At 41.3% G+C, this 14,648-nt stretch overlaps 1 protein-coding gene and 1 pseudogene across 2 annotated transcripts; both read right to left on the bottom strand.

The window, feature by feature from the left end:
- Nucleotides 1–2,787: 2,787 nt before the first annotated feature.
- SLC25A52 (solute carrier family 25 member 52) lies at nucleotides 2,788–4,848 on the bottom strand. Its single transcript, XM_023207490.2, has one exon. It carries the CDS (start codon nucleotides 4,687–4,689, stop codon nucleotides 3,745–3,747), a length of 945 nt encoding a protein of 314 aa, XP_023063258.1. The 5' UTR covers nucleotides 4,690–4,848; the 3' UTR covers nucleotides 2,788–3,744.
- Nucleotides 4,849–8,382: 3,534 nt separating this feature from the next.
- Nucleotides 8,383–8,818, bottom strand: LOC111539743 (annotated as a pseudogene). Its single transcript, XR_002730763.2, has one exon. The product of XR_002730763.2 is annotated as a 60S ribosomal protein L31 pseudogene (transcript).
- Between the last annotated feature and the right edge of the window lie 5,830 nt (nucleotides 8,819–14,648).

Here is a 14,648-nt window from a genome sequence, read left to right as displayed (position 1 = left end):
CCACAACGGCCTGATGTGTGAGAAGAAACCCTTTTATTTAGTTAGTTAGTTTTTGGGGGGAGAGGGGCTTAAAAAACAAACTTTATTCCAAATTATCCAAAAAAAAAAAAAAAGTATTAACTCTGAAACATTTAACAGATTTCATTTAAATTCATATGGTCATAAAACTCAAACTATCAAACAAAAATAGCATTGTGCGCTTAACCACTTTCAATAACGAACCTTCGAGAGGAAACACTTAGAGACTCCTACACAATTTGGGAACCATTAAGCAATACATATTTAATATTAAGCAAATACAGCATTAAAAACTAAAAATCCTCAAATTTCAAGAGAATGCCTGTTCAAGTCTTTGATACACATTTGCACATGAGAAAAGAAATATTTTAATTTAAAAGAAACCAAGTCTGAGTGCTTACCCTTTTTTCAAATGTAATCTCCTGTCCACCCTTCATTTTATGACTGCATACCCCTCACTCTATTTCATCTACACTGAACCAGTGTTAGTTCAACATGATTGGCTTCACTTGAAGCTCTCTAGATCCCATTTCATATATCCCATCAGCCACCATTATTCCCTTACATGTTTGCACAGCCTTATACTGAGTATTGCACTGTAACTGAGCTTGGGAATTTCAGGTATGCGAAGGTAATTATTTACACAAACGATTCTACTTTACTGCACAGTTCACAATATAGCCGGTGATTATACAGCCAACCATGTTAAGATGAATATCACCTATTTAGACAAAAACATCCATTTTCTCCCCAACCACTAATGAAACAAGAAAGACACACATATTTGCCACCATATCAAGGTTGTGTTTAGTCTGTGGTGCAGTCCTGAGGGCTCATACCACTCTCAGCGTATTCAATACAGAATCCATAACATTTCTGGTGGCATCACACACGAAGTATAGGACACAAGACCATAAGCATCCTGCACTCATGAGCCATTTGTGCCACATACGTAACAGAAAGGCCACTTTTAAAGCTTTTCAGATAGCCAATCATGTTTGCCTTTTCAATTTTTTTTTTTTTTTTGAGATGGAGTCTCGCTCTGTTGCCCAGGCTGGAGTGCAGTGGCGCGATCTCGGCTCACTGCAACCTCTGCCCCCCAGGTTCAAGCGATTCTCCTGCCTCAGCCTCCCGAGTAGCTGGGATCACAGGTGGGTACCACCATACCTGGCTAATTTTTTGTATTTTTAGTAGAGATGGGGTTTCACCATGTTGACCAGGCTGGTCTCAAACTCCTGACCTCAAGTGATCCGCCAGCCTCGGCCTCCCAAAGTGCTGGGATTACAGGCATGAGCCACCGTGCCCAGCCTGCCTTTTCAAAGGTTATTACCACACTAGTTCACACTGAAGGTATAAGGAATAGTTAACATCTCTTATTAACAACACATTTTGACTTCAAGTTCGGACAAAGCTGTTGGTTACAAGTTCTGCTAATTTTTTTGTCAAATTTAAGAAGTCTATAGGACAACACAAAACCATCCCTGGTAATGTATTTGCAGTTTGGTCTTCAAAAGCTGTAAAGAGTGACAAAGAAATTTTTTTTAAAATGCTGAGTTAAAACCATTAAAAGTATTTATTAATAATTGTTTTAAACGCCACTTATTTGAGACAGCAGAAACCAAAGCATTTTACTTAGAATTCTCACTTAGCTTGTATTTCACAAAAGTGCTTTAGAACTCAGATTTCTACCACCTGTATGGAGTATAAAGACAAAAGGAAGCCTAACAAAACCAAAGGCCCAATGGTGTCTTATTTCCAGGGCCAAGATATAACCCCAGGCTAACCCACCTGCCCTGGGCTGAGTAGCTGGAAGTGCCTGTGAGTGCTCAAAGTTACACACATGAATGAGGGTGTCAGGCACCAAGGTGCCTTTATTTATTCATTTCTGAAACTCAATTCCCTTGAAATCCTGACTCTATTTAATAGGCCAAAGGATGCTACTCATATTTATTTGGTGACAAATTATTATTTTTTAAAATCCTTACATCTGCACCTTGAAAATAAACTGCAATATCCAGCACAACATTGTCAGACAGAGCTGCTGTATGGCTATTTAGCTTTATTAATATCTGGCTAATGCTTAATACGCTTCATCCTTTACAGCTAGAAAATGGATGTTCACTGTATTTCACCAGCCACAGTGCATCAGAGGTAAACAGCTTTTATGGACTATTTGCCCAGGAACTTTCCGTAAACTACGAAGTTGAGGCCTTTATTTTGGTCAATATGTGCACATATTCACATGCAATTACCCAGAAAGAAGAAAAACTGGTTAACAAGAAATCTACCGTTATGTCAGATGCTGGAAATAATCTTTAGCTACATAATATTTACAGAAAGGGTTTTAAGATTCATAATCCACTTTTTCAATGTGTCTCTTATATTTCATTAGTCAATTGAAAGTGGCATGAGCTTCGTCTGGAAAAAATATTTTCACATTTTCTAATTCCTTTGACAAAGAAGTTTTCATCTGTTAAGGGATGAGGATGCTATTTGGCTATTACCTACTTTCAGAATTCAAACTAACCCTTCAAAAGTCTTTATTTAAATCATATGCTCTCAAACTATCTTACTGTTTTACTGACACAGTGGTAAAACTGGGTTCCTAAAATGTCAAAACCCTAACAGAGTCTCTATTTCCAAGAGTAAAATAAAAGACAGCGAACACTGTGGGGTGAAAACCATTCTGAGTCTTTTCCCCATCACTCTGTAACATTTAGAAACTAGGGGGGAAAAGTGGGATTGCATTAGTAGACCTCCAAAACAAAATGTTATGGAAGTGTTTATTTTTTAAAAGGAGAGTTTTAAGAGAACAGGATGCTTGAATATGACCAACTTCTACTCTACAGGAAAAATAACCATAGACCTTTGCTGAGATGGCATCAATAATTCAAAGAAACTAAGCTAAACAGAATTTGATCTATACACAATATGAAAACTTCTTAACAGCATGGAACACCTATAACAACATTTAAGTCCCTTCATCTTTCGGCAATGAAATAAGTGGAATTAACATAAGAATATTTTGGAAGGGTTGAAGGTCACAGTCAGAATCAAACGGAAAACTTTCAAACCTAGAAAGCAAAACGGGAACTTTCATAGCTCCTTGATCTACCATATCTAAATAGAAATAGTATAATGACTATCTGATGGGTGCTTAGTTTCAAAACTAATACAAGCAATTTATCATGAAAAGCCTATACCTATTAAGCTGTTTTTCTTCTCTGTTCTGCCCCTTTGTCATATGCTTGAGCTTAATGAAAGCTATCCTCTGCAGCTGCTCCTGAGGGCAGAGAAGCAAGCAATGGAGTCACAAAGGAAGCCTGAGGAGCCCCTGGCCCCTGAGGAGCGTCTTTCTGGCCGGTCACAGCCACTTATATCTCAACGCAGGAGTTCAAGACTGGTTTGAGAAAAAGAATCCTATCTTGGGGATTAGGTTCCCTGTCAAAGGCCATCACATGGACAGCTATTTACCAGGCAATTAGCCTAAAGCTGTTAGGTAATGATAAAAAACAAAACAAACAAACAAATAAAACCCTTATATTTTCCTATTGGAACATTTTATTCTGTTTTGTTGATGCTTAAGGAAAACAGCTTTGCCCATAACTCACTGTGGCCTGGAGTTATGACACCAACTTGTGTTTGGCCAATTAAGAAAGAGGCCAAACTGCATTCTTCTTAGAAGGTCTATTCAGTTGATAAATGGCACTTAACTGATGGGTTTTTTCATATAACCTTTAACAAGAACCCATAAGTTGCATTGATTATGCCCCAAGAGATAAGGGACCGATGGTAATTCAGATGAGCACCTCTGAAAAGATTTATCAGTTTTCTGTCCCGTTCCAGCCAGATTTTTTGGAAAACCTTGGGGAAAGACTGAAATTCCCCACCAATCTGAGACTGCATGCGAGTTTTTACAACATTAATTGGAAAAATCAAGAATCCCAACATGGCACCCAATAGACCTCCACTGATAAAATCATTGACAAAATGAGCACTGGGAGTCGTTGCGGTAGGCAGATGCTCCTTAATGGGACCTCGAAGGCCGAAAAACAAGACATTGCTGAGTCCATTCCGGAAAAGAATGGGCACCAAGCCTCGATAATACTCTCCAATTCCATAACATTTCAGGGCCTTGAAAGCCTGACAAGTGTTGGTAAATTTGTCATGATGCTTGTGGTCTTGAAGCAATGTCTGAACTCTTTCCAGTGGAGTGAAAATTGCTTCTGTTGTCCCTGCAAGCACTGCCGCCACACCACGGGTTGCAAACTCTGGAGCACTGACATGCTTGTGGAGAAGGCAGGATAAATCCTCATACAGACCAAACATAAGTGAAAGTGTAGTTGTCTTCTGCATCAATGGGGGAAGGATTCCACGATACAAATTTCGAAATCCATCCCTTCTCAACTGAAGTATTGCATCCCGGGTTTGGATGCCATACAGCTGTTGTCGAAAGAGGACCTTCTGAATGGGATATGTGATTGCGACGTTGTTGAAGGCTGCGCAGCAGCCACACAAGTAATGCTTCATTTCACCATCATTTGTAATGTGAGGTGATATATCTTGTTTTGAAGATGTAAGTATTGGTGGCCTCTTTTCATGAGCTTCTGAATCCATCACGTTGCTTAAGATCTTTTTCATGAAGGACTTTTTTTTAACTTGTGACATCATCTGAGCCTGGAGTTTGGCAGGATGATAGCTTTGTGATAATGTTCCCAATTTCTTCCATTGTTATTGTTCCGTTAGGTTCTCTCTTCTCGAGTCCATTTTGATAACTGGACTTCCGTTCTCCAGGCGTCCATTTCCCCAACCAGTCGCCGCCGGTGTCCCGCAGGATGGCGAGCAAACTGGGGCCCGCGCAGGCGCAGACCGTGACCGACCCCCGGGCGGGGGCGCAGCGCGACGCTAGGCGCCGTTGGGATCCGAGAAGAAACCCTTTTAAAGCAAGCATGGCAATGTCTTCTAAATAAGCTGGATAAAATTAAAAACCCATGCATCCAAAGATCCCAAAAAATCAACAAATTCCTAGATATTAAATGGTATAGACAGTACAAGTGTTTCTTGAATCACATAACCTTTTCCACGGACACTATGAAGATGTGTTCCCAGTGGATTCCCTAAGGGAGTGTGAAACTTTGTAAATAGTGGTTCACAGCTGTAATCCCAGCACTTCGGGAGGCCAAAACAGGAGGAACAATCGAGAATAGGAGTTTGAGACCAGCCTGGGCAACATAGCAAGACCCCTGTCTCCATCCAAAAAAGAAAAAAGAAAGAAAAAAGAAAGAAAAAAGTAGGTGATAAAGAGAAGTAAGGAGAAGATGAATTTTTTTTTTTTTTAAATAAAAGTTCTGTATACTACATGAAATTTTACTGGGAGGAAACTGTTTGAGGTTTTAAGAGGCATAAATTAAATAACCTTGAAACCCATTTTGCTCTAGGACTATCCATGTGTTTTCTAGAGTGACCAACGTGTATATTCCATGTATATGTATAAGAGATGAAAGGAAACAAAAATAACTTCCCTCCCAGGACAGTGGAAGGCTTCAGCCAACAAAGTAGGCCACAGCATCAGACTATATTGCCTGCTGATGTGTATTGCCTAGTTTTGAATGGAATCAGATGACAGCTTCCTTGAGATTAAATGACAGTTTCCCTGACCATCATCCTAAAGCATGCCTGTGGTGGATCGCTCTAGAATGAACCATAAACCCCGAGTTCTCTTTAAGCTGTAGTGAAACGAAATAGTAAAAGCTTTTCATGGAAGGAGAAAGGAGTCTCCAACATTTATACTGATTGATTTTGGCAGCAATGACTTTCATTAGAAAAGTAATTGCTGGGTATGCAAAAATTAGCACTGTTGGGGCTAAAGAGATCTTTGTTTTCTTTGTTTTGTTTTGCTTTTTTCCTAATGTTGATAGTGTTTTCTCAGTTTTGCCATAGCCCTTCTGTCAAGATGCTGGCAATCAGAATATCACGAAAAACAGAGTGCCCTTTCTCACATTTATTGAAGAAAGATTCTCACGATCCTATGGTAAGATAATAATTGCTTTTTCTCAATCCATCCTCCACACTGCAGCCAAAGTGATCATCTTAGTAACAAATGTGACCATGTTTTCCCCCACTTAAATCTTTAAATGATTTTATACCTGAAGGACAAAGGTCCCCCATGGTCTGATGTCTTACTACCCTCGGCACCATCTGCCTTCACATTTCTAAAGGCACCTTTCGTCCCAGCCATATCAAACTACTTGGAGTCTCCAGAATGAAGGATAATGTGCCATCTGACACTCCTTTGTCTTTATTCGGTTATTCCTTCTGCCTGAAACGTCCTTCCTTCTAGTTCCTACTCAGCTTCTGGAAGCGTTCGCTAACTCCTCAGTCCAAATGAGGACCCTTTCTCCACATCACACTCTATATACACTGAGTGTGGCACATGTCACACTACAATGTCCACGATTCACAATGCTGAGGGCTTCTCCAAGACACAGTCCACTTCTCATTCAACTTTATTCCACTTTGTGTCCTCAGTGCCCGGGCATCTGGTTAGGTCTCCAACTGCTGAAGAGTGTAAAGAGTGTTGATGACTCCTGTGTTACTCATGGTTCTTGGTTATGAGAGCCAAAAGTACCATTCCAACTGACGCAAGCAAATCTAGGGGGTAAGGAAAGGAGCAGGAAGGAGGAAGAGGAGAAGAGAAGGAGGTAAGAAATCAAGAAAGGAGAAAAAAAGGTGGCATCTGGACAACATTTAAAGCAATTTTCCAGCTTCTCTCATTTGCACCAGTAGGAGGGGGCCACGTGGTCGCAGAGGGGAACATTTCCTAATACCCTCCTGGATCCTGGTGGTTTTGGGGAGTACTTACCTCCTTCTGCCCCAGCACCCAACAAGTGCCGGATGAGGCAAGTGAATTCCTTTGAAAAAGAGGAAAGAAAGGCAGGAAGTGTGGTTGTGAGAAAATAACAATAAAAAGTGAAGCGGGGAGGAGAAATGTATTAGCTCTTGTAATGAAAAAGTTGAGAAATCCAGAAGTAGCAACACTTCAGGCACTGCTGGATCCTAGAGGTCAACCACCATCACAAGTACTTAACATCTCTCTCCACGTACATATTTCCCAGCTATACGTTCCTCAGTTTTAATTCATTTTCAGTCAGCTCTTTCTATAGAGTGACATCCTACCCGAAGCTTATTCTACTAATTTAGCAACTGAAGGATGAAGTGCTTCACTTTCCCAACAGTTCCTGCAAAACAACCCTAGGATCGAGTCGTAATGCAGTTACTTGGTCTGAACCAATCACTGGGATCAGGGGGATGGAAAATGATGCTAATCAAACCTGAGTCACTTGCCTCATCCTGCACTTGTCAGGTAAAGGGGGCAGAAGGAGGTAAGCCTCCCATCCCACCTACCACCCAAACCACCAGGATCTAGAAAGCTATTAGGAAGTGTTCCCCTCTGAAGCCACACATCCCACTGCCATTGGTGCAGATGAGAGGAGCTGGAAAATTGCTTTGGAAGTTGAGCCATTGCCACCTTTTTTTTTGTTCAAGCTTGCAGTTTCTTGGGCAATATAACTATACAGTTTGAAATTATGCAAATCAGGGGTGGGCGGGGGGGGTGCGATGGCTCACCCCTGTAATCCCAGCACTTTCGGAGGCTGGGGTGGGGGATCATCTGAGGTCAGGTGTTCGAGACCAGCCTGGCCAACATGGTGAAACCAAAAGTAGACAGGTGTGATGGTGCACACCTGTAATCCCAGCAACTTGGGAGGCTGAAGCAAGAGATTCGCTTGAACCCAGGAGGTGGAGGTTGCAGTGAGCTGAGATCACGCCATTGCACTCCATTGCAACAAGAGTGAAACTCCATCTCAAAAAAAAAGAAAAAAAAAATCAGGCAACTCTATTGACCGATGGCCCAAGTCAAATATGTTTGGTCACAGTCCTAGATTCCAGACCCTTTATTGTGGGATTTTTGTCTCAGCATAGGCCCTAATGCTCTGCCATCCCACCTACTCCTCAACCTAGTATTGTCCATGCTGGCTGCTCCAGGACAGAACCAGCACCCTCAAAGCACAGATAACTTGGCCCTTCCCCCTTGGTTATGTCCGATGGGTGACTCTTTACAGTGGAGACCATTGTCACCTTTCTCAGGCTGTTAAATGTCTGAAAGATGTTTGGAAGAAGCCTAGAAGAACAGGAATGAAGCTTCTCTCTGATTCTATCTTATCTTCTGATATGTTTTCCACACCCTAGGCTTTGTGAGAAGTAATATTAGTTGATGACAGAGAATCTCACTTTTCAATTCAGAGAAGCTCAGAGACATCTATCTAACTTTCTTTTATTTTATTTTATTTTATTTATTTATTTTTTCAATTTTATAACTTTATTTGATGTATTTGATGATCAGCGATTAGTTCTCATCCACATTGACTGTCTGTAGATTTTTGAAAGTGGTAACAGGTACATAGGTAACCAAAGTGTAGAGCTTATTTGGTGAATCTTCATCCTCATTACGTTTTCTGGACAGCCGCACACGGATTCGGTATGGGACATTCCTTATTCCTTTGGCCCAGACAGCTTTGTTGAGCCTGGTATCAATGCGCACATCTGGAGTTCCCATCTCCTTCATGGCAAATTTCCGAATCTCTTTGAGTGCCCGAGGGGCACACTTCTTGAAGCCCACTCCATGGATGCGCTTGTGAATGTTGACGGTGTATTCTCGGGTCACCACCTCGTTGATAGCAGAACGGCCCTTTTTCTTCTCGCCACCCTTCTTTGCGGGAGCCATTCTGCCGGGTCCAAGTTGGAAAGCTCTTTTATTTTATTTATTTAACTTTTTTGAGATGGAGTTTCACTCTGTTGCCCAGGCTGGAGTGCAGTGGCACCATCTTGGCTCACTGCAACCTCCACCTCCCAGGTTCAAGCGATTCTCCTGCCTCAGCCTCCCAAGTAGCTGGGACTACAGGCGCATGCCAGGACACCTGGCTAATTTTTGTATTTTTAGTAGAGACGGGGTTTCACCATGTTGGTCAGGTTGACCTGGCCTCAGGTAATCCCCCCAGCCTCAGCCTCCCAAAGTGCTGGGATTACAGGTTTGAGCCACCACGCCCAGACAGAGACATCTAACTTTCTAAGTTGATAGCTATAGGAAGAAAGGGCCTCCCGCAGCAAAGCTGTCTTTTCTTCCCTTGCTGCTTTCAGATGGCTCATTTCTAACAAAACTTGTCTTTCTGTTAGGACCTGACTGAAGGCTACAAAATAAATTCGTCTTATTCCATCAGCCTGATGCTTTTCTATCATCTCTCTTTAACTTTCAACCTCAGTAGCCCCATGGTCAGAGCACCAAGATAAAATAGGATACAGTTTAACCACTGCTGTGCTACTACTGCACAACAGAAATTGCCAGCTTCCTGCTCAAAATCGAGAGGTCCTCACTGCCCCATCCCACCTTAAGTGAGCCGATTCTCTGTTTGACAATCTGCAACTTGTACTCTCTCACCTCCAGATACGAATTTAGAAAGTGTTCAGAGCCTTGTATAGTTTTTTCAAGCTGTCATAACAAAGTACCATAGACTGGGTGGCTTAAACAAAAGAGATTGATTTCCTCATAGTTCTGGAGGCTGGAAATCCAAGATCAAGGTGATGGCAGGGTGGGTTTCTCCCAGGGCCTCACTCCTTTGCTTACAGAAGGCCACCTAATTGCTTCATCCTCATATGGCCAACTCTCAGTCTGTGTGTGTCGGTGTCCTAATCTCCTTTTATAAGGACACCAGTTATAGTGGATTAGGGCCTACCCTGATGAGCTCATTTTAACTTTATCTCTTTAAGGATCCTATGGAAATAGAGTCACATTTTGAGCTACTGTAGTAGGTACTGTTAAGCCTTCAACATATGAATTAAGGAGACACAGTTCAGCCCCTAAGAAGTCTTTCCGTGACAAAAATGCCACTCAAACTGGCTTGAGCAAAAAGAAGGAATGTGTTGTCTCTCATAACTGAAAAGTCAGTAGCGATTGGTCTAGGCTGGATGCAGGGTCACATAATGTCAACACAAGCCATTTGTCTCTTTTTATTATATTTTTGCAGATTGGCTCTTTCTGTGGTGCAGTGATGGTTGGAAACAGCTCCATGTATACAAACTGTTCGTTTGGCAATGTCATTTGATACAGATTCGCGTTACATATAGTTCCAGAAAAGTCTTGGGGTGGAAACTCATTGACCTAACTGGAGTCACGTGTCCAACAATGAACCAGTCCTTATGGCCAGAGGAATGAAATATATCAATTGCCCATACCTGAATATCAAGCCCACATCTAAAGAAAGAACATCAGCCCATCCAAACTAGGTGAGCTCAGACAAAAGGCAGTAATGTACAGAGGTTAGCATCAAAGAGTCTGGAATTTGACCCCTGGGTTCAAATCCACACTGACCAGCTGTGTGACCTTGGGCAAGTTACTTAACCTCAATTTTGTAAAGCAGGACTAATAAGGAAATCCAACACCTATAATAACCCACCTCTGTACTTCTTACTGTGCAAGATAACAATGTACTTTCACTTTTTTTTTTTTTTTTTGAGACAGAGTCTCGCTGTGTTGCCCAGGCTGGAGTACAGTGGCATGATCTCGGTTCACTGCAACCTCTCCTTCCCGGGTTCACGCCATTCTCCTGCCTCAGCCTCCAGAGTAGGTGGAACCACAGGCACCCGCCACCACACCCAGCTAGTTTTTTTTTTTTTTTTTTGTATTTTTAGTAGAGATGGGGTTTCACTGTGTTAGCCAGGATGATCTCGATCTCCTGACCTCGTGATCCACCCACCTTGGCCTCACAAAGTGCTGGGATTACAGGCATGAGCCACCGCGCGCCACCTACTTTCACTTTTTCTTGACCACAAGTCAGAAGTCATTTTAACCCAAAAAGGCCTTAATCAGAAAAAAAAAAAAAAAAAAAAGCAACAACTTTGGAGCCTTCTTGATGTTCCTGATAGAAGAAGAAAAAGCAAGGAAGAGAAGGAAACAATATATCAATTAGAATGTTTTTGACAGCAAGTAATAGAACACATGCTAAAGTGGTATAACAATAAAAATATTGGTGTCTCACTCACCAAGAAGTCAAGAGGAGGGCTACCCTGGAGGTCACACAGCCTCAGCAATGTCAGAGCTCTGACTCCATATCTCTGCCATTTCTTTGACCTTCCCCATGAAACATGACAGCCGCAGAAAATCAAGTATAATGTCCTCTGATGACACTGTTCAAACTTGAAAGGAAAATAGATTTCTTTTTGTAACATGTTCTTCTTTTAGATAAGAGGAAGACATTTCTTTGGAGCCCCCAGAAGACCTCCTCTTACATCTTCTCTGTTGCATGCCCACCCCTAGATCAATCACTGGCAAGGAGAATAGAATTACCACATTAGCTGAGACCAGCCAGGGCATGTGGGCCTCCAAACAAACTGGTGTCCTGTTAAGAGGAAACAGGAGTGGCAGATGGGGAGGTAACCGATGGTGTCTGCTAATGACACAGAATAAGAAAAGAAAGGAATGGAGAAAGAAATCAAAAGAACCAAGAAAAACAGTGATATACAAAGGAGGCAGGTGGATGAGACCACATGTGCTGTGGAGGAAGCATAGCATCCTCTCCCTCAGACACTCTTCCTTATCATCTGTCATCCATCAATTCCTCAGTAGCATTCGGGGCATTTATGATTCACACCAAAGGCAGCACAGCACAGTAATACAGATAAAGGCCTGGACTAGCATATTAGCCGTCTATTGCTATGCTGGGGCTCGGAAAATAGTACCCCAAAATAAAGGCCTTGGATGCAGCCTTGGAAGCAAAAGTTTTTCTTTGTTCTTCTCCTGCCCTCCTGTCTCTCAGTCCCATCCTCTCCCGAGGCTAGCCGTAGACACTAGAATTCGTCTTCCCCAAGGCGGGTCATGGAAACCAGAGCCCCTTTTGGTCAAAGTCAGTCATGAAGCCTGAAAACATCACTCTAACTTTGCCTCCATCTTTCCATGTAAAAACTGATCATAGGGAAATTATCTAACCTAACTTTTTTGACTGTAGGTCCTAAGATCTCCATTCCAGAGAGGGCCCTGCCCCACACCCAGAAGAAAGGAATGCTGCTCAGAGAGAAGAATCTAGATGGACAGGCCTTGCGGGGTTTCCCCACTCAGTCTATTAACCTTAGATCAAACCCTTTTTGTCCAATCATATTCCCATATGGATGTCTATATTTTGTTGAACCTAAGCATAAAAAATGGACAATGTCCCCTGTATCTTTGGGTCTTCATTCTGAAGGCTCATGTGTACACATGTTAAAGAAAGTTGTATGCTTTTTCTCTGACATAGCCAGCAAGTCAGAGGTGGCTTTTGGCAGAAGGCCTTAGTTCTTCCCCACGGGGCCTCTTCAAGAGTCTGCCTAAGTTGTCTTGCAGTCTGCAAGCCGACTTCCTCAGTCTGAGTGATACAAGAGTGAAGGTAGGAGTGACAATGTCTTTTATGACTTTGCCTTGGAAATCATCCATCTACACTTCTGCCACATTTCATTTGTTAGAAGCAAGTAAATAAGTCCAGCTCATATTCAAGGAAAGAGGAAAAGCCTATTGAGGAGAGGAATTTTAACATACGTCAACAAATTTGTGGACGTATGTTAAAACCACCACAAGAAGCTCCCATTTCAAGCTATCATAGGTTGACTTCCTTCAGGTTTGGAAGGACTCAGCTTTAACCTGACTACATCCAGTCTGAGTCCCTTGGTGTGGTCCCTTTCTGCAATAGTTATATTGTTTCTGAATTGCTTATTCCTGCCTACCACCTTATCTTTGCTTCAACAGCACAGGGCTGCATTTGACCCTCTTTTGAGGACCCCTTTCTTCCTGAGTAGTTGTTTATCTATTCATTTATTTCTTTGTTCTTTTGCTTTCCCCTTTTTCCTTCCTTCTTCCTTCCTTCCTTTCTTCATCAATTGTCTATACACAGATACTGTGAAGAGTAAAAACATACATAAGACATGCTTAAAAGGTATTTTGAGTTAGAGATTCTCATTCATAATGTAATTCCATTCATCAGCCAAGCAAATTCACCAAATCTCTGAATCTGGTAAACATAGATTCGGATTTCAAGATATTTGTATTATAGTAAATCTAGGCATTGACAGCATCAAACATATTCTTCCAGAGTGAAAAGTCCTAACAAATTAAGCTCTTTGGCTTGTAATGAATACAGACAAAGACAAGGAAGGGGAAGGGGGAAACTGAGTTTAGGGATTTTGTAGGGTGCTGCTAGGGAGTTAAAGAAATTCTTGGAAATCAGAAGGAGACAAATTTAGGGAAAAAAGCAGAGAAAAATTCTCTGATTAAAAGAATGTTCTAGACATTGAAGTATTGGCAGAAGAACAGACGAATAGATAAATGGAATGGAAAAGAGAGGCTAGAAATAGACTCAGACAAATATAGTCAACTGATCTTTGATAAAGGAGCAAATGCAATTCAATGGAAAAAGGATGGTCTTTTCAATAAATGATGTTGGAATGTCTGGACATCCACATACAAAAAAGAGAAAAATGAATCTAGACATAGACTTCATGCCTTTCACAAAACTTACTCAAAATAGAATAGATTATATGATGCAAACTATAAAACTAGAAGATCACATAGGAGAAAATCTAGGTGACCTTGGATTTGGCGTGAATTCTTAGATACCACACCAAAAACAAAAAAGAAAAAATGAGTAAGCTGTACATCATTAAAATTATAAACTTCTGTGCAAAACACCACTGTTTAAGGGAAAAAACAATAAGCCACAGACTGGGAACAAATCTTTGCAAAACACATAGAAAAGGACTGTTGTCAAAAATATACAAAGAACTCTAAAAACTCACCAATAAGGAAACAAGCAAACCAATTTTTAAAAATCTAAACAGACAGCTCACCAAAGAAGACATACATATGGCAAATGGGCATATGAAAGGATTCTCAATATATTAATTATTAAGAAATTTCAAATTAAAACAGCAACGAAATATTACTACATGACTATTAGAATGGCTGGAATCAAAAACACTTGACAATACCAAATGCTAATGAAGATGTGGAGCAATAGGAACACTCATTCATTCCTGGTGGGATTGCAAAATGGTACAGACACATGAAAGACCATTTCTTACAAAATTAAGCACACAAATAACCCCATTAAAAAGTAGCAAAAGACCTGAACATACACTTCTCAAAAAAAGACATCCGAGTGGTCAAAAAACATATGAAAAAATGCTCAACATCACTAATCATCAGAGAAATGCAAATCAAAACCACAATGAGATACCATCTCCCACCGGTCAGAATGGCTATTTTTAAAAAGTCAAATAACAACAGATGCTGGCAAGGCTGAAGAAAAGGGAATACATTGTTGGTGGGAATGTAAATTAGTTCAACCAGTGTGGAAAGCAGTTTGGAGATTTCTTAAAGAATTTAAAACAGAACTACTATTCAACTCAGCAATCCCATTACTGGGTATATATAAAAATACAAAAAATTAGCCAAGTGTGGTGGTGGGCACCTGTAGTCCCAGCTACTGGGGAGGCTGACGGAGGAGAATGGTGTGAACCCAGGAGGCAGAGCTTGCAGTGAGCCGAGATGGTGC

This window comes from Piliocolobus tephrosceles, chromosome 18, assembly GCF_002776525.5.
Source record: "Piliocolobus tephrosceles isolate RC106 chromosome 18, ASM277652v3, whole genome shotgun sequence".
In the NCBI taxonomy this organism is placed as follows: Eukaryota; Metazoa; Chordata; class Mammalia; order Primates; family Cercopithecidae; genus Piliocolobus; species Piliocolobus tephrosceles.
This window is presented reverse-complemented; position numbering and strand designations above follow the sequence as displayed.

Coding starts and splice junctions, on each gene's coding strand:
- SLC25A52 (XM_023207490.2), bottom strand. CDS start 4,689: ATGATGTCACAAGTTAAAAAAAAGTCCTTCATGAAAAAGATCTTAAGC.